This window comes from Mesoplodon bidens, assembly GCF_964165515.1.
Source record: "Mesoplodon bidens genome assembly, chromosome: 2".
Classification (NCBI taxonomy): domain Eukaryota; kingdom Metazoa; phylum Chordata; class Mammalia; order Artiodactyla; family Ziphiidae; genus Mesoplodon; species Mesoplodon bidens.
The window spans coordinates 142,998,982-143,020,517 of record NC_138177.1 but is presented as its reverse complement, the minus strand read 5'-3'; the positions used below and the strand labels follow the sequence as shown (position 1 = coordinate 143,020,517).

The 21,536-nt window shown below is 36.2% G+C and overlaps 1 protein-coding gene across 1 annotated transcript in view; it reads left to right on the top strand.

Annotated features, from left to right (window-relative positions):
- The window catches only part of ZFYVE9 (zinc finger FYVE-type containing 9), a 192,883-nt gene that overhangs the window by 150,416 nt on the left and 20,931 nt on the right, over nucleotides 1-21,536 (top strand). The window contains exon 13 of the mRNA XM_081258501.1: nucleotides 98-202. Coding sequence (XP_081114627.1) covers nucleotides 98-202 — 105 coding nt within the window. The remainder of the gene's footprint in view (nucleotides 1-97; nucleotides 203-21,536) is intronic.

Genomic DNA, 21,536 nt, shown 5'->3' with positions numbered 1-21,536 from the left:
ATTTTGACATTCTTTTTATTTATGCTAATTTTATTACTATAAATTAAATCCTGCCATTGATGAATTCTTTCTTCCACTTCAATCTGCTTTTGCCCAGGACTTTAGAAATTACCAGTATACATTGCCAGTAGTTCAAGGTTTGGTGGTTGATATGGAAGTTCGGAAAACCAGCATCAAAATTCCCAGCAACAGATACAATGAGGTAAGATTTCCCATGAATTTTTCATAATTGAATGTCATAAATGAAGATGAGAAATACATGATTACATGTAAATTTTTAGTTAATCGACAGTGAAATCAGTTCATAATATTATATGACTTAGATCAGTGATAGGGAATTCTATAACAGAAAGACAAAATGTTAAATTTGTGATTTATTTAGTCTTTGCTTGTGTCATTTGTTGTGTTTTGACCTTTTGATGCCGACAGTCAGAGACAGATTTGCTTTTTGAGGTATAAAATTAACTTTATAATATTTATTAGTGGTGGGATCTTTTATTTTTCCCTCTTTCTATAAGTACGTATTACTTTTAACTATACTTAATGTTTAATCATAGCTCACCTATAAGTCCCAAAATTATTTTTAAATAAGTTTTTGAAAGCAAATGATTGCATTTTGAATTAAGCTGTATTTTAACTAAAATTAGTTAAAGCTGTATTGTAACTAAAATGAAATTGTGCATACTACACATAACAATTATGTAATAAGTGTTCTTGCCTAATTGCCATGTGAAGTAGTACTTGAATTTAAAAATTTCTTAAAATGGGTTCTAAAGTGTTGGATAGTAATCATTGTGATTTAAAATAGAAAATTTAAAACTTAGTTTGATATAATGTTAAAATTTGTTGTTTTATTAGACAAGGTGATAACTCCACAGTTACTTCTTCCACCATATCTTGGTATAAAATAACTTCTTCCCTCCTTCTCTTTCTTCCTTTTCTTCCTTTATTTTTTCCTTTCTCATGCAGCCATTTATTCACTTACTCATTTGTACATTCAATAAACATTTTATACTTGATATACACTTAAAATCACAGAAATGTTTTACTGGACTTTTAAGCTCAGGGCTCAGTATTACTATGTGGGAATGACCTATTTGAAGAAAACATTTACCCTGTGGCTTTCTGTCTGATGGCTTTTTTCAGGACACTAGAAAATAGTAGTTAGAATGTGTGCTTAATTTTTCCTGGGATACAATTAGCTATTAGATAGTCCTACCTTGGAACCATGCTAAACTAGAGTCAGATCTTTAAAGACAACTATTTTTATGTAATTTACGCCCTAAATAGTTTTTAAAGGTGGCTGTGCTTTGAAAACTTGTTTTATTTCCCATATTTGAAGTGTTATTATCTATTTCACAAACGTCTATTAAATATATTCCATGATATGATACAAAGATGAATCAGACATTTTGCTTGCCTTCTGGGAGCTTATTGTCCAGAAGTGAGATGATCAGATGTCAGCTCCAAGTGGATAACATACATTGCTATCCTTGGTGTTTGCAAGATGGTACTTTGTGTTTGGTAATTAGATCTGTTTATACAAGTATATTTGTAAAAGCTATGAGGCCCCCATAATTATTTCAGTACTTGACTGAGGACATTCATGACAACTGCCATTCATATTATCTGTCTTTATCTGAATTCTGCCTCCTAGGTTTATGGTTGTGCAGGTTCAGAAATCTTTGTTCAAAAACAGTAACTGTATTTCTTGTCATTTATTACATTTAATTTTCAATAAAGTTTACCAATTATATATCACTTATTTTTCTTACTTGATTTAGTAGACCGACTTCCCTTCTAATTCAATTTTTGTTTTAACTCAGTGTAATTTTATTTCTCATGATCTTGGACAGTTGAATTGTCTTTGTCTAATAGTTGAAAAAGTAATTTCTTATACATTATTTCATTTAATCACCACAATATTCCACTTTTTCTCTCATTCATTTTTCTTTATTTGTACCTTTAGTTTTTCTTATCACTCCCTGAACTATGTTTTCTTTTGTTTATAGCCTTTGCACAAGCTATTTTCTTATTGTTGCACTTCCCCTACTCTTCATTTGCATAACCCATACTCAATTTTCAGGTTTCAGTTTAAATGGCATTTTCTCAGATAGGCTTTCATTTTTCCACATATTTATTTCAGATAGGCTTTCATTTAATAACACACATTCTATGTGTAATACTCACTACATTTGTAATTCCTTATTCAGTGTCTATTTTCTCTACTAGACTTTTAGTTCCATGAGGGACTGTGTCTGCCTTGTTTACCACTGTATCATTAGCAGTCTATCTAGTATAGAGTAATTGCACAAGAAATATATATTGAATGAAGACATGAAACAGAAATAAAATATAAACAATATAAAAACAAAATATAGATATATAAATAATATAAAAATAACTAAAAGATAAAGTAATGTGGAAATAAGTGCTGAAACTTATTGGAAGTTTATTAAAGATTCAAAGAAGGGAGAGCTCTGATAAATGAAGCAGTCATGAATTTGCTTTATGTCTAAATGAGCCTGAATCCCTAACAGCCAGAGCAGCACATTCCATGTAGATGTTTATAAACATTCATGTAAATGTAAATGAAGGAAAGATTTGAAATGGACAGTGAAGGATGTGTAGGCACTATAAAGTGAAGGGTGGAAAATAAGTGAAAAGAGGGATAGATACCAGCCTAAACAAAAGGCAGGAAAGCACCAGGAATGGGCATGTCTGGTAGGGAGGATGGGAGATATCAACCTGCCTAGTGAAGAAGAGGCTAAAGGCGACTGGGAAATGAAGTTGTACAAAGAGACTGTTGGATATTCAGAGGCTTTCAGAAACCACACAAAGGAGTCTAGACTCTAATATGATAATTTGTAGAGATTTTACAGGTTCTAAAGCAGGAAAGTGAATTAACCAAAGTAGAATTTTAGAAAACTGAGTTTTGGCAGCTATATGTAAAGTGTGGAGAGAGGGAGCCTCTAAGTGTCAACTGAAAAAAAAAAGAAAAGCACAGCGTAAATGTTCAGAATTATGTTTTATACAGTGGCCTTATTGAGGACTGTAGCCCAGGATACAGCCTCTCAGATAGCTCTGAGGAGCTGTTCCAAAGAGGTAAGGGAGGAGCCAGGATATATAGGAGTTTTTGCTGGGAAAAAACAAAACAAAACATGTAGTTGAACATCAAAAGAGTACTGCTAATCATAAAAAAACCAGACGTCTCAAGTTAATGATCTTAGTGCTTTTCTATGTATAGGAAAATGCAAGAGTCAGGGCTCACTGAAATTATTCTTTAGACAGGCATCTTAACTCTCTAGGGCCAGTATCCTGTTTTTCTCCATCCTGATTTACCCTAAGGGTGCACTGTTGGTGGCAGGTGCAGTGGCTGATGACTTGATGATAGGCAATATTTGTTGTTTACCAGAATGGCAGGCAACATTCTTTGTTTACTGAAATGGCAGGCAACATTTTTTTTCCATATAAGGAAAGACTTAAAGCTTAGAAAGCTAGAAGATAATATTTCTGAAGTAGTAATTTTAATAAATGAAGTAGTCATTGTATTTAAATTTTCTAATCTCCTTCATCAAGGCCATGCAAGATCTCTGTTGGTCTAGGTAACGCTACTCATGTTCTTATGATGAGATTATTTTGATCATTGTGTTAACTAACATCTATTGAGGGTATATTATATATCAGGTACTATTCTAAGCATATATGTATCTTCACACTATCTCTGTGAAATGAGTAGGGTAATTACCTTTTTACAGATGAGGAAATTAAGGCACAGAGCGAGCAAGTGTTGGAGCTAGAATCAAACCCAGATACTCTAATTCCAGTGTCCCTACTCTTAAACACTATACTAAACCGATTTTCATAGACATCAGTTTAATGATTACATCTGATTATAGGGCTGTTATAGGGTCTTTACAGAGGTAAAGCCCTAATCTAGTATGACTTATAAGAAGGGGAAATTTGGACATAGATATGCATAAAGAGAAGGTGATATGAAGAGACATAGGGAGAAGATGGAAGTCAAGTCAAGTCCTTGACTCTGCAAGTCAAGGAGAGAGGTCTGGAACAAATCTTTCCTTTTACAGCCCTCAAATGGAACCAGCTCTGCTGACATCTTAATTTTGGACTTCTAGCCTCCAGAATTGTGAGACAAAAAATTTCTATTGTTTAAGCCACCAGTTTGCAGTACTTTCTTATAGCAGCACTAGCACACTAACATAGCAGTCCACTGTAAATAGCTAAACATCGAGACAAAATATGTGGGGGGAAATACAAAGGACAATGGGGCAGAGAAGGTGAGCCCTATGATTACCCTACTTTACTGTCTGGAGTTTCCAGGCCATAGTGCAGTTAGGGGAGGAACCTAAACTGAGCCTAGAGGTCTCCCTGCATTGAAGACAGTGTAGGGAGAGCATGATGGCTAGAATTTACAAGACAGATTATGGAAATAAAAGAACTCTGGAGAGCTGCAGGAGATTCCAATTGTGTCTTCAGCTGATTACTAATCAGTGCATGTATGTGAGAAAAACACTGGAAAGGAGCAGAGAGAACATTTCTCAAAGGTCCAGGAATAATTTGTATTCTTATGAGCTAGAGTAAGATAGGGACAAATAATTCCTAAGGATCAAAGTTATCCATAAATTTAGGCTGCTCTGATCCTACCTAACAAGCTTAAAATAAAGCTTCAACAAGATCAAGGCACGTACATGTTAAGGAAAGACACAGAAAATATAAAAAAGACTCAAATCAAGCTTCAAGAAGCAAAAATGACAATGAGATGAAAAATACACTGGATGAGATTAATGGCAGATCAGACACTGCTGAAAAAATTTAATAAACTTAAAACAGCAATAGAACTATCCAAAATGAAACACAAAGAGAAAAGGCTGTAAAATTAAATGAACGGCACATGATTGAGATGTGGGAAGTGTTGGATGGCCTAACTCTGTAATTGAAGTCCCCAAAGGAGAGAAGTGGGTTGACAGGAAAGATATTTGAAGAATCAGTGATCAAAAATTTTATAAATTTAATGAGAAGTATAATCACATAGATTCAAAAAGCTCAATGAACTCCACTTGCGGGAAACAGGATGAAAACTACATTAAGGAACATTATAATCATCATAATCAAATTGCTTAACACCAGAGGTAAAGAGAAGAATCTTAAAAGCAGCTAGAGAAAAAAATCCACATTATATACTGAGGAATGAGTATAAGAATGACAACAGACTTCTCATCAAAACAGTTCAATCCGCAAGACAGTGTACAAACTCTTTAAAGTATACTGAAATAGATAACCTGTTAACCTATATTTTATACCCAGAAAAAATATGTTTCAAAAATGAAAAGCAAAATGCTGTTTCAGAAATATAAGAGCTAAAAGAATATATTACCAGCCACCTATTCCACAAGAAATGTTAAAGGAAGTTCTTCATGGAGAATACCAAATAATGGAAATCTGGAACCACACAAAGTAATGAAGAGCAGCAGAAATGGTTAAATATATAGGTAAATGTAAAAACTCTTTAAAATATAATTGTTTAAAGCAAAGCTAACAACAATGTTTTGTGGAGTTTATAACTTACATAGTAACAAAGGGTATTTCCAGGAAAGGGGAAATAGAAGTATACAGATGTAAAGTTTCTATATGACATGGGATGTGGCATAATATTACTTGAAAGTAGATTGATAAGTAAAAATGTAGAATAAAAATCTAAAAGCAACCACTAGAAAAATTTAAATGGAGAGGTATAGCTAATAAGCCAACAAAAATAAACTGGAATTATATAAAGAAGGCTGAAAAAGAAGAAAAGGAGAACAAAGAGGAGATATAACAATAGGAAATAAATGGGAAGATGCTAGATTTAAATCCAGCCATATTAATAATCACATTAATTATAAATGACCTAAGCACCCTCAATTAAAAAGGAGAAATTGTTAGATTGATAAACAAGAAAGATTCAGCTATATGCTGTGAATAAGAAAACCACTTGAAATATGAGGATACAGATCGTTTAAAAGTAAATGGATGGGAAAAGATATACTACAGTAATACTAATCAAAAGAAAGCTTGAGTGGATAGAGTAATATCAAAATGTATTTCAGAATAAACAATATTACCAGGGATAAGGAGGCACATTTCATAACTATAAAGGGATCAATTCATCAAAAGGGTACAACAGGGCTTCCCTGGTGGCGCAGTGGTTGAGAGTCCGCCTGCCGATGCAGGGGACGCCGGTTCGTGTCCCGGTCCGGGAAGATCCCACATGCCACGGAGCGGCTGGGCCCGTGAGCCATGGCCGCTGAGCCTGCGCGTCCGGAGCCTGTGCTCTGCAATGGGAGAGGCCACAACAGTGAGAGGCCTGCGTACAGCAATAAATAAATAAATTTTAAAAAGGGTACAACAATCCTAAACATTTGTGCATCTAATAACAGTGCTTCAAAATGCATGAAGCAACAACTGTTAGAACTATAAGGACAAATATAGATAAATAGAACTACAAGGATGAAGCCACAAGTATATTATGAGATTTCAATAACCCCCTATATCAATAATTGATAGAAGTAGACAGAAAATCATCAAGGATATAGAAAACTTGAATAAAATACACACTTCTCAATAACCAATGGGTCAAAGAAGAAACCTAAAGAAAAATTAGAAAACATTTTGAGCTGACTGAAAATGAAAACATGGCATATCAGAATTTGTGGGATGCAGCTAAAGCAGTGATTAGGAAGAAATTGATAACATTAAACTTCTATATTAGAGAAAAAAGACATCTGAAATCATTGACCTACTCTTCTACCTTAGGAAATTAGAAAAAGAAGAGCAAATGAAACACAAAGCAAGCAGAAGAAAGGAAATAATAAGGACCAGCAATTCACAAAATAGAAGGCAGAGAAACAGTTTTAAAAATGAAACTAAAAGTTCTTGAGATCAATAAAATCAAATTTCTAATCAGATTGATTAGATAAATAGTGAAAACACACAGGGTACAAGAAAGGTGGCAGAGTAGGAGGACATGGAGCTCACTGCCCATCACCCCCAACAAATATATCACCAATGCATCAACATGTGGAGCAATTCTCACTGAAAACTAACTGGAAACTGCCCTAAAGATTCTTGTACAACCAGGCTCTAAGACAGATCCACAAAATCGGGTAGGAAGGGAAGAGAAGCGATCAGGTCAACCTGTGTCCCTAGAAGGAGACACAGAAAAGGAGAGGGATTACATAGGCTCAGAGATCCTCCCTGGGGAGAGAGCTGTTCAAGCCACATATTGGGCACCCTAGCCTTGAGGTCTGACACTGAGAAGATGAGCACCTTAGCTGCTTTGAAAACCAGTGGGACTAACAGGAGGGTTGTAAGACTCTGATTATGAAGTGCATGCACACACTTGCTACTCCTGAAAAAAGGTGGAGGAAGGAGATTAAAGCTGCATAGAACTCTGGCTGGTTTCCCACAACCACTGCAGCATGCACCCCAGCCTGAGCTGAGTGCCCTTTTCATCCCCAGTTGCTCCATGACACAGTTCCACACTAGGGCAAGGGCTGCTGCAGCCAAGGGGAGTGCATGGTTGTGAGGGACAGAGCCAACGTGGACCCAGAAAGGCATCTGAATGGGGTGGGGGCAGCCATTGCTGGTGTTTATGGAGGCAATGCATCTGAAGCACTCTAGGACTCTGACTGGGACCAGGACTACCATAGCCCGCATTGCAACCCATGCTGAGCACCCACTCCAGCCCTTCTTGCTCTAGTACTGCTCCCCTCTGGAGCAAGGGAACTGGTGCTGCGAGTGGGAGATCACACACTTAGAGGGAACTGAGACAGCTTGGACCTGGCCCTCAGGGATTCTGCTCCAGCAACCTGGGACCTCACTGCACCCCAAATAGGGTGTTGATGGCTACCGAGCAGAGGAGAAGCCCCAGCCCACACCTGGCTCTCTGACTAGCCACTCCACCTCCAACCCCACTTTGTACCAGGGTGATAGCTGCCAACACACCCTGGGGGAAGAGATGGTTTGTGCTTGTGTCAGATCCAGCACTCCCACCGAAGCCACTTGGCACATGCACTGTATAAGGACACTCATACAAGGACAGCCCTTCAAGACCAGAATAGATAACTGTGCCACCTAATTTCATAGAGACAGAGAAAGTTAAGCAAAATGAGAAGACAGAGGAATTTGTTTCAGTTGAAAGAACAAGAGAAAACTCCTGAAAAAACAACTAATGAAACAGAAATAAATAATTTACCAGATCAAGAGTTCAAAGCATTAGTAATAAGAATGCTAACTGAATTAGGGAAAATAATAGATGAACACAGTAAGAATTTTAACAAGGAACTAGAAAATATTTAAAAGAACCAGTCAGAACTGAATAATACTATAATTGAAATGAAAAACGCACTCGAAGGAATTAACAGCAGAGTAGGTGATGTAGAAGAATGCATAAGTGATTTGGAATATAGAATAATGGAAATCCCCCAACCAGAACAGTAAAAGAAAAACAAAATTTTAAAGAGAACAGTTTTAGGGACCTCTAGGACAATATCAAACTTACCAACATTCACATTATAGGGATCCCAGGAGAAGAGAAAGGGTTCAAAATTGTATTTGATAAAATTATGGCTGAAAACTTCCTGAACCTGAAGAAGGAAACATATCCAGGCACAGGAAGCACAGAGGGTCCCAAACAAGATGAACGCAAACAGACCCACACCAAGACATATCATAATTAAAATGGCAAAAGTTAAAGAGAGGATTCTAAAGGCCTTTAGAATTCTGATTTTTCTGCAGATACCTTGCAGGCCAGAAGGGAGTGGTATTATATATTTAAAGTGCTGAAAGGGAAAAACCTGCAACCAAGGATACTCTACAAGCAAGATTATCATTTAGACTTGACAGACAGAAAAACAGCTCAGACAAGCATAAACAATGAGTCCATCAATACTAAACCTACCTAAAAGAAATGTTAAAAGGTCTTTTGTAAGTGGAAGAGACAAGGCTACAACAAGAAGTAAAAAATAAATCTGTAGGAAGGGAAAAATCCACTATTAAAGGCAAATATATAGTAAAGGCTGAGGATCAACCACTTAAATATACAAGTACAAAGATTAAAAGACAAAAAATTATAGAATCAACTATAAAATAAACAGTGAAGGGATAAACATGAAGCTGTAAAATATGACATCAGAAACACAAAATGTAGATTTTTTAGAATTTGTTTGCACTTAAAGGACTATCTGTTTAAAATAAGTAGACATAGTTAAAGATCAACACGTATGAACCCTATGGGAATCACAAGTCAAAAACCTACAATAGATATACAAAAACTATAGAGAAAGGAACACATTCATACCACTAAAGAAAAACCATTAAAACACAAGGGAAGAAACTAAAAGAAGATGAACTGAGAAGACCTACAAAAGCAATCAGAAAACAATTAACAAAATGGTAATAAGTACATATCTATCAATAATCACTTTAAATGTCAATGGATTAAATGCTCCAATCAAAAGACATAGAGTGGCTGATTGGATTAAAAAAAACAAGACCTTTCTATATGCTGCTTACAAGAGACTCATGTCAGAGCTAAAGACACACAGACTGAAAGTAAGGGGATGGAAAAAGATATTTCATACAAAAAGATGTTCAACATTAGAGAAATGCACATCAAAACTACAATGTGGTATCACCTCACACTGGTCAGAATGGCCACCATTAAAAAGTCTACAAATAACAAATGCTGGAGAGGGTGTGGAGAAGAGGGAACCCTCCTACACTGTTGGTGGGAATGTAAATTCATGCAGCCACTATGGAAAACAGTATGGAGGTTCCTTAAAAAACTAAAAATAGAGTTGCCATATGATCCAGCAGTCCCATTCCTGGGCATATATCCAGAGAAAACTAATCTGAAAAGATACATGCACTCCAGTGTTCACAGCAGCACTATTTACAATAGTCAAGACATGGAAGCAACCTAAATGTCCATCGACAGATGAGTGGATAAAGAAGATATGCCCCCCACACACACACACACATATACACACAGTGGAATATTACTCAGTCATAAAGAAGAATGTAATAATGCCATTTGCAGCAACATGGATGGACCTAGAGATTATCATGCTAAGTTGAAGTAAGTCAGAAAGAGAAGGACACATACCATATGATTTCACTTATATGTGGAATCTAAAATATGATACAAATGAACTTATTTTCAAAACAGAAACAGACTCACAGGCATAGAAAACAAACTTAGGTTACCAAAGGGGAAAGGTGGGGGAGGGATAAATTAGGAGTTTGGGATTAGCAGATACAAGTTACTGTATATAGAATAGATAAATGAGGTCCTACCATATAGCACAGGGAACTATATTCAATATCCTGTAATAAATCACAATGGAAAAGAATATGTATAAGTATAACTGAATCACTTTGCTGAACACCAGAAACTAACACAACATTGTAAATCAACTATACTTCAGTTTTTTAAAAAAGGTATTTCATACAAATGCAAATGATGAAAAAGCAGGGGTAGCAATACTCAAATCAGATAAAACAGTCTTTGAAACAAAATCTATAATAGAAAACAAAGAAGGGCATTATATAATAATAAAGGGACCAATACCAGAAGAGGATATAATACTCATTAACATATGTGCACTTAATACAGGAACATGTAAGTATATAAAGCAAATATTAACAGACCTAAAAGGAGAAATGGACAAATTACAATAATAGTGGGGGACTTTAACACCCCACTTGCATCACTAGATCATTCAGACAGAAAACCAATAAGGGAACAGTAGTGTTAAATGTCACATTAGACCAGTTGGACTTAATAGATATCTACAGGACATTCCATCCGAAAAAAACCCAGAATACACGTTCTCTTCAAGTGCACATGGAGTGTTGTCCAGGATTGATCACATGCTAGACCATAAAACAAGTCTAAGCAACTTTAAGGGGATAGAAATTAATGTCATGCATTTTTTCCAACCACAACACTATGAAACTAGAAATCAATTACAGAAAGAAGAATGGGAAAAGAACAAACGTGATGACCAAACAACATGCTACTAAAAAAACCAATGTGTCAATGAAGAAATGGAAGGGGAAATAAGAAAATACCTCAAGACAAATGAAAATGGAAATAAAAATGGAACCACAACTTTCCAAAATCTATGGAATGCAGCAGAAGCAGTTCTAAGAGGGAAGTTTATAGTGATATAGATCTTCCTCAAGAAAGAACAAAAACCTCAAATAAACAACCTAACCTACCATCCGAAGCAATTAGAAGAATGAACAAAGCCCAAAGTTAGCAGAAGAAAGTAAATAATAAAGATCAGAGAGGAAGTAAATAAAATAGAGACCAAAAGAACAATAGAAAAGATCAATGAAACCAATGTTTATCTTTTGAAAAGATAAACAAAATTGTTAAACCTTTAGCCAAGGTTGTCAAGAGAAAAGGAAAGAAGAACCAAATGAACAAAATAAGAAATTAAAGAGGAGAAATAAGCAACACCACAGAGATATAAAAAATCATAAGAGAATACTATGAACAGTTATATGCCAAATTGGACATTCTAGAAGAAATGGACAATTTTCTAGAAACACAGAACTTTCAAAGACTGAATCAGGAAGAAATAGGCAATTCAAACAGATGATCACTAGTAGTAAAATTGGATTTCTAATAAAACAAACAAACAAACTCTCAGCAAACAAAATTCCAGGATTGGAGGGTTTCACAGGGGAACTCTACCAAACATATAAAGAAGAGTAATACCTGTCCTTGTCAACTCTTCCAAAAGACTGAAGAGGAGGAAACACTCCCAGATTTATTTTATGATGCTACCATTACCCTGATACCAAAATCTGAAAAAGACACTACAAAAGAAGAAAATTACAGGCCAATATCTCTGATGAGTATAGATGCAAAACTCCTCAACAAAATATCAGCACCTGAATACAACAATATATAGAAAGGATCATACACTATGATCAAGTGGGATTTATTCTAGGCATGCACAGATCAATCAATGTGATACACCACATTAACAAAAGGAAGGATAAAAGTCACATGATCATCTCAGTAGACACACAAAAAAAGCATTTGACAAAATTCAATGTCCATTCATGATAAAAAAACTCCCATCAAAGTTGGTATAAAGGAAATACACCTCAATATAATAAAGATTATTTATGGTAAACCCATAGCTAATATACTCAATGGTGGAAAGCTGAAAGCTTTTCCTCTAAAATCAGGAACAAGACAAAGGATGCCCACTCTCACCACTTCTATTTAACATAATATTGGAAGTCCTAGCCACAGCAATCAGACAAGAAAAAGAAGGAAGAGGTATCCAAATTGGAAGGCAAGAAGTAAAACTGTCACTGTTTACAGATGACATCATACTGCATATAGAAAATGCTAAAGTCTCCACCAGAAATCTATTAGAACTGATAAATGAATTCCGTAAAGCTGCAGGATATAAGGTTAATATACAGAAACCTATTGCTTCTCTGTATGCTAATTATGAACTATCAGAAAGATAATGCAAGAAAATAACCCCAATTAAAATTTTATCAAAAAGAATAAAATACCTAGGAATAAATTTAACCAAGGAGGTAAAAGACCAGTACTCTAAAAACCATAAAATATTGATGAAGGGAGTTGAAGATGATACCAAAGAATGGAAAGATATTCCAGGTTCATGGATTAGCAGAATTAATATTGTTAAAATCCATACTACTGAAAGCAATCTACAGATTTAATGCAATCCTTATCAAAATACTCGTGACATTTTTCACCGAACTAGAAGAAATAATCCTAAAATTTATATGGAACCACAAAAGACCCTGAATTGCCAAACCAATCTTGAGAAAAAGGAACAAAGCTAGAGGTATAATACTCTCTGACTTCAGACTGTACTACAAAGCTTTAGTCATCAAAACAGCATGGTACTGGCATGAAAACAGACACAGATCAATGGAACAGAATAGAGAGCCCCCAAGTAAACCCACATACTTATGTTTAATTAACCTACAATGAAGGAGGCATGATATACACTGGAGAAAAGAGAGTCTATTTAATAAGTAGTGCTGGAAAAATTGGGCAGCTACTTGTAAAAGAATGAAATTAGAACATTTTCTCACACCATATACAAAAATAAACTCAAAATGTATTGAAGACCTAAGTGTAAGACCTGAAACCATAAAACTCCTGGAAGAAAACATAGGCTGAACAGTCTTTGACATAAAGTGTAGGAAGATTTTGTTAGATCTGTCTCCTAAGGCAAAAGAAATAAAAGCAAAAATAAATAACTGGGACCTAATTAAATGTAAATTTTTTTTTTTTACACCAAAGGAAACCATCAACAAAATGAAAAGGCAACCTCCTGAATAGGAGAAAATATTTGCGAATGATATGACCAATAAGGGGTTAATATCCAAACTATATACATGGTTCACACAACTCAATATCAAAAAAACAACCAACCTGATTTAAAAATGGTCAGAAGGGAATTCCCTGGCAGTCCAGTGGTTAGGAGTCAGTGTTCTCACTGCCGGGGCCCAGGTTTGATCCTTGGTCGGGGAACTAAGATTCTGCAAGCTGCATGGCATGGCCAAAAAAAAAAAAGAAAGTCAGAAGACATGAAAATGTCAAAGAAGATATACAGATGGCCAAAGGCACATGAAAAGTTTCTCAACATTTCTCATCATCAGAGAAATGCAAATCAAAACCCCAGTGAGATACCACCTAACACTTGTCAGAATGGCTGTCATCAAAATGTCTATAAGCAGCTATACTACAATAAAAATTAATTTTTAAAAAAGCCTATAAATAACAAACGTTGGCAAAGCTGTGGAGAAAGGGGGATCCTAGTACACTCTTAGTGGAAATGTAAATTGGTACAGCTAGTATGGAAAATATTATGGAGATTCCTCAAAAAAGTAAAGATAGAACTGCCATATGATTCAGCAATTCCACTCCTGGGTTTATATTCAAAGAAAACAAAAACAGTAATTTGAAAATATACATGTACCCCAGTGTTCATAGCAGCATTATTTACAGTAGCCAAGATATAGAAGCAACCTAAGTGTCCGTCAACAGATGAATGGATAAAGAAGATGTGATACATAGATATATCTCTTTATCTATCTATCTATCTGTCTATCTATGTAATGGAGTATTACTTGGCCATGAAAAAGAATGAAATTCTGCCATTTACAACAACATGGATGGACTGAGAGGGTATTATGCTTAGTGAAATACGTCAGACAGAGAAAGACAAATACTGTAATGCTATCACTTGTATGTGGAATCTAAAAAATAAAACAAACCAATGAATATAACCAAACAGAAACAGACTCACAGATATAGAGAATAAACTAATGGTTACCAGTGGGAAGAGGGGAGTGGGGAGTGGCAAGATATCGGTAGGGGAGTAAGGAGGTACAAACTACTGTCTATAAAATAAATAAGACTAGAAGGATATATTGTACAGCACAGGGAAATATAGTCACTTTAAATGCAGTATAATCTATAAAAATATTGAATCACTGTTGCACACCTGAAACTAATATTGTAAATCACCTATATACTTCAATTAAAAAATAGTAAAAACACAAATTAACATTATGAGATGTGAGAGAGAGGGATATCATTACAAGTCCTGTAAATAGTAAGAAGACAATAGGGCATATTATGAACACATTTATGCTAATACATGTCCAACTTGGACAAAATGGACAAATTCTTTGAACATCAACTTTCATACCTCTGTCAAGAAAAAATAGGTAGCTGGAATAGCCCTGCGTCCATTGAAAGAGTTGAATTTTTATAAACCTTTTCACAAAGAAAAGCCCAGGTCTAGATATGTTCACTGGTGACTTTTACAAAATGAAGGAAGAAATAACACCAGTTCTATACACTCTTAGAAAATAGATGAGGGGGGAATCTCTTTCGATGAGGCCTTCATTACACTAGTATCAAAACTAGAAAAAAAATTGGAAGAAATGAAAACTGCAGACCTATATCCCTCATAGGTGGTTGCATAAATACATAACAAGTTTTTAGTGTATCCAATTCAGTAATACACAAAATAATAAGGTACTTCATGACTAAATGGGGCTTATTCCAAATATGCTAAATTGGTTTAACATTCAAAAATCAATCTGTAACTCAGCATATTAACAGGATAGAAAGGAAAAACATGTTAAAAGAAAAAGCTGCTGCAGAAAAAGCATTTGATGAACCCATATTTCCATTCAATCTCTCTCTCTCCCCCACCCTCTCTCTATATAGATATAATATAGAGATATCTATCTATATATGTATATATATATATATATATGTATATATGTATCAGCAGTTTAAAAACAGAAGAGAACTTTTACAATCTAATAAAGAGAATTTATGAAAAACTTAAAATTAATATATCTAACGGTGACTTGATTGATTGGTTCTTCTTTAAGACTGGGAACAAGGAGATGATGTCTACTCTTATTTCTATTTAGCATTCCAGTGGATCTTCTAGCCAATGTAATAAGGCAAGAAAACAAAATTAGAGGAATACAGATGAAAAAAAGAAGTAAGATTGTCTTTATTCACAGACAACATGATTGTCTATGTAGGAAATTCTAAAGAATTTACAGAATAGTATTAGATGTGGTCAATGAATTTATCAGAGTTGCAAAATCATTGTGTAAAAGTCAATTGTGTTTCTGTATACTAACAATCAGAAATTGGAATTTAACAGCAATACAGTAGAACTTCCCTGGTGGCACAGTGGTTAAGAATCTGCCTGCTAATGCAGGGGACATGTGTTCGAGCCCTGGTCCAGGAAGATCCCACATGCCATGGAGCAGCTAAGCCCGTGCACCACAACTACTGAGCCTGTGCTCTAGAGCCTGCAAGCCACAACTACTGAACCCCACAGGCCTACAGCCCATGCTCCACAACAAGAGAAGCCACCGCAGTGAGAAGCCCACACACCACAACAAAGAGTAGCCCCCTCTCGCCTCAACTAGAGAAAGCCCATGTGCAGCAACGAAGACCCAATGCAGCCAAAAATAAATAAATAAAAAATTTTAAAAGAACAATACTATTTTCATACACTGAAAACTACAAAACATTGCTAAGAGAAATTGAAGACCCAAATAAGTGAAGAGATATACTATATTTATTAATCAGAAGACTCAATATTGTTAAGATGTCATTTCTCCCGGAATTGATTCATAGCTTCAACACAGTCCCAATCAAAATACCAGCAGGCTGTTTCAAATAGAAATTGAGACACTGATTCTAAAATATATATGGAGATGCAAAAAATCTAGAATAGTTGAGACAACTTTGAAAAAGAACATAATTCAAAGACTTACACTACCTGATGTTAAGGCTTATTTTAAAGGTAGGTTAATCAAGAGAGTATTGTTTTGGTATAATATGTATTTCTAGATTGGTGGAACAGAGTAGAGTGATTTCAAGTGCTGTTTATATGGGTATATACACATATCAAAATTCATCAGATTGTACACTTTAAATATGTACTAAATATGTACATTTTGCCAATTATTTTAAATATAACTAAAAAATAACAAAAATTTTCAAGAAATGTAGTGGACATTCAAACTTTCATCATGTCACAGGGGGAATAGAGCCAAAGAGTTAACCTCATGTCAAAGTTTCAAGCAAAAAGGAACAAAATTGTATGAATTCTTTACTCAAAACCAGAGAGAAATAGAGAAATTTATATTGGTTGTGATATAATGCAAGAATCTGTGAAACTGTATATCTATGTAATCCCCGTCTTGTATAATTTAGGCTGAATGGCCTCTTGAGATTCTTTTCCCTGTGTAATTCTAAAATCAGAGTTTTGGTTTATTTTAGTTCAAAGCTACACATATTCTTCAGAGAAATGTGAAGTTACAAAAGCATAATTTTAAAGGTTCATTGTAGCACAAATAAAAACAGATGGCCCTAAAATCTACTTAAGGAATGTTTTATTTTCTGGCCTTCAAGGAATACATTTCCTTTCTCTTAGGGAGGAGGAGCTGATAGGCTTCTTTTCAAAAGAATGAAAGGAGTTGGTGAAAACTGCTCTGGAAAATAGTGCAGAAGGAGGTGCTGTTCCATTGATTATTAGCATAGCTGTTCCCAGTGTTATACATGGAAGACAGTATTTAACCACAGGTTAAATGAAAATATAAGGATCCCCAAGAAGGAGCCCTGGCTGTTCTCCCTCCAGTGTCACTGCATGCCCATTGAGAGGGGTGAGCAGTGGCTTCAGAATGCTGTTTCTAGCCAAACCCCTGGCCTTCCCTATCTCCCAGCACTTACAAGGTCGCTGCCACTTTTGGCTTTGAGACTACCAGCTCTAATCTCATTGTGTTCAAGCACCACAAGAAACCCTGGACTCCTTCGGCATCCCTCATCTCCCACAATTTAATTTCTATCTCCGTACATCCCTCTTTCTGACCCCATATTTCACTCATTTTGAAAAACTCAAGGGCTCAGTCCCTGTAAGTTTTATTTGTCTCTATCAATTTCCTTGGTGAGCTATCTAGTCTCCTGGCCTTAAATACTGTCTCTATACTGATATCTTCCAAATATCTTCCTTCAGCCTGACTCTCTTCCCTGTTTTGTTAGACTTGAGTGTCTTTTTAAAAAATTAATTAATTAATTAACTTTGTTGGCTGTGCCACGTGGCTTGCAGGATCTCAGTTCCCTGACCAGGGATTAAACCCGGGCCACGGCAGTGGAAGCCTGGAATCCTAACCACTGGGCTACCAGGGAACTCCCCGACTTGAGTGTCTTCTTGCCCACTTGACATCTCTACTTACATAGGCATCTCAAGCTTAGCAATTTCAATTCTGACCTCCTGATCTTCCCTCAAAACCTCCTCTTCTTGTAGTCTTCCCTAAGTTAATGGCAGTGCCATCCTTCCAGTTACCAGGCTCAAAACTTTGGAGTCATCTTTAAGGCTTCTTTCATATTCTATGTCCAGTCTGTTAGGAAATTCTTCTGGCTCTACCTTCCAAATATATCTGGAACCCAACCACCCCTCAATCCTTGGGCCAGTCTTGGTCTAAGTTAATCTTGGATTTGTGTAGTGGTCTCCTAACTGGTCTTTTTTTTTTCTTTTTCTTTTTTTAACATCTTTATTGGAGTATAATTGCTTTACAATGGTGTGTTAGTTTCTGCTTTGTAACAGAGTGAATCAGCTATACATATACATATATCCCCATATCTCCTCCCTCTTGGCGTCTCCCTCCCACCCTCCCTATCCCACCCCTCTAGGTGGTCACAAAGCACCGAGCTGATCTCCCTGTGCTATGTGGCTGCTTCCCACTAGCTATCTATTTTACATTTGGTAGTGTATATATGTCCATGCCACTCTCTCACTTGGTCCCAGCTTACCCTTCCCACTCCCTGTGTCCTCAAGTCCATTCTCTACATCTGCGTCTTTATTCCTGTCCTGCCCTTAGGTTCTTCAGAACCTTTTTGTTTGTTTGTTTTAGATTCCATATATATGTGTTAGCATACAGTATTTGTTTTTCTCTTTCTGACTTACTTCACTTTGTATGACAGACTCTAGGTCCATCCACCTCACTGCAAATAACTCAATTTCATTTCTTTTCATGGCTGAGTAATATTCCATTGTATATATGTGCCACATCTTCTTTATCCATTCATCTGTTGATGGACCCTTAGGTTGCTTCCGTGTCCTGGCTATTGTAAATAGTGCTGCAGTGAGCATTGTACATGACTGTTTTTGAATTATGGTTTTCTCAGGGTATATGCCCAGTAGTGGGATTGCTGGGTCATATGGTAGTTCTATTTTTCATTTTTTAAGGAACCTCCATACTGTTCTCCATAGTGGCTGTACCAATTCACATTCCCACCAACAGTGCAAGAGGGTTCCCTTTTCTCCACACCCTCTCCAGCATTTATTGTTTGTAGATTTTTTGATGATGACCATTCTGACTGGTGTGAGGTGATACCTCATTGTAGTTTTGTTTTGTATTTCTCTAATGATTAGTGATGTTGAACATCCTTTCATGTCTAACTGGTCTTCTTATTGGTAGCCTTTCCCCTATCAGTTTATTTTCAACACAGCAGCCGAAGTGATCCTGTTAAAACTAAGTCAAATCATGTCACTCCTCTGCTCAGAATTCTTTGAAGATCTTTCATACCAGTCAGAACTATCACTGAAGCCTTCTATACCATTTGTACTTCTTAACCCATTACCTGTCTAACCTAACTTCTTATACCTCTCCTTTTTCAGTCACACTGTCCTTAATTAATGTTCCTTGAAACTGCCTGGCTTGCTAACATGCTACAACCACACAGCCATTGCACCAGCTATTCTAAATGCCTATAAGGCTCTTCCTTACATATCCCCATGGCTTTTCCCTCACTTTTCAGTAAGACCTCTCCTAAGTATCCAATATTAAATCACACTAGCCAGTACTCCTAGTCCTCCTTCATGCTTTATTTTTCTGTATAGCACTTATCAATGTCTAACATTTAAAGTATTTTACTTATTTTTTTTAATTTTTTTTCCTCCCCCTCTACACACAAGAATATAAGTTCTATGAGGGAAGATTTGTTTGTTCACACTGAATAAACCAAGTACTAACACAGTGCCTGGTACCCATTAGATGCTCATTGAGTATTTGCTACACAAATGAGTGAAGGTTCATGGTGCATGATATGTAGAGCCATAGGCCTGGAAGGTAGATGCCAGGTTCTAGACACAAGTGAACCCCAGCTAACTGGAAGGACAAATATTTATATCTTCCCTAAATATCTCCAGGGAAGGATATTCCTCCACCTGTCCCATTGTAATTCATTTCGGTGTTCCTTTCTCAGTTCTGTTTCTCTTCCTTTACTCATGCTTTTCTCTTTATCCAAAGTATTCTTCCTCTGTACCTAATTTCAAAACCAATTCAAATGTTAAAGCTTTTAGGAAACCTTCCTAGAATTCTCCATTTTCCAGACAGTGTCACTCCTTCTTTCCTCTGTTCTCATCTTGTTTTTTTGGGGGGCCACCTTCTCAGATTATTCTAAGCTGTAATGATTTCTGTTTCCTCTAAGTTTGTATAATATATTAATATTTGTACATCTTTTACATTCTTTTTTAAAGTTTCTTTCTTTCTTTTTTTTTTTTTTCCACCGTGAGGCTTGCAGGATCTTAGTTCTCCGACCAGGGATCGAACCTGGGCCCCGACAGTGAAAGCGTCAAGTCCTAACCACTAAAGCACCAGGAAATTCCCCTAGAACTATATTTTTTTAATTGGTTTTTGTGATTGTGTGTATCACAAAACACAGGAAAATAAAGCTTATGTACTGCTTCACTTGGTATGTTAAAATGGTCCTTTTGATATAAGACCGAAGTAGAATTAATTTAGCTCAGTGCCTGGCTCATGGTTGGCACTTCATAGATGTTATCGATTTTGCACATACTGTTGTTACAGAAGTTGCTTCCTGCCTTTTATCAGTATGTCATTGTCACGAATTTGTGAGCACTTAGGAAGGTCTGAATCCCATTATCTCATACGATGTACTCAATTGAATTATTTGCTGCTGACTTGAAGGTTGCTTTACAATTTTATAAGCAGTCTGGAGGAGATGAGCATACAAATTTTACTTAACAAACACTTGAGCTTATTATGCTCTTGGTGCTGTTCTAAGCACTTTATTAATATTAATATGTTTAGTACTCATCACGTGAAATAGTTACTTTTTAAATTTTATTTTTATGTATTTATTTTTGGCTGCATTTGGGTCTTCGTGGCTGCATGTGGGCTTTCTCTAGTTGTGGCGGGCAGGGGCTACTCTTCGTTGCGGTGCACGAACTTCTCATTGTGGTGGTTTCTCGCGTTGCAAAGCACGGGCTCTAGGCGCTCAGGCTCAGTAGTTGTGGCTCATGGGCTTTAGAACACAGGCTCAGTAGTTGTGGTGCACGGGCTTAGTTGCTCCGTGGCATGTGGGATCTTCCCAGACCAGGGCTCGAACCCATGTTGGTGGAATTTTTTTTTTTTTACATCTTTATTGGAGTATAATTGCTTTACAATGGTGTGTTAATTTTTGCTTTATAACAAAGTGAATCAATTATACATATACCTCTGTTCCCATATCCCTTCCCTCTTGCGTCTCCCTCCATCCCACCCTCCCTATCCCACCCCTCCAGGTGGTCACAAAGCACCGAGCTGATCTCCCTGTTCTATGCGGCTGCTTCCCACTAGCTATCTACCTTACTTTTGGTAGTGTATATATGTCCATGCCTCTCTCTCTCTTTGTCACAGCTTACCCTTCCCCCTCCCCATATCCTCAAATCCATTCTCAAGTAGGTCTGTGTCTTTATTCCTGTTTTACCCCTAGGTTCTTCATGACATTTTTTTTCTTAAATTCCATATATATGTGTTAGCATATGGTATTTGTCATTCTCTTTCTGACTTACTTCACTCCGTATGACAGACTCTAGGTCTATCCTGTTAGTGGAAATTTTAAATGGTTCATCCATGGT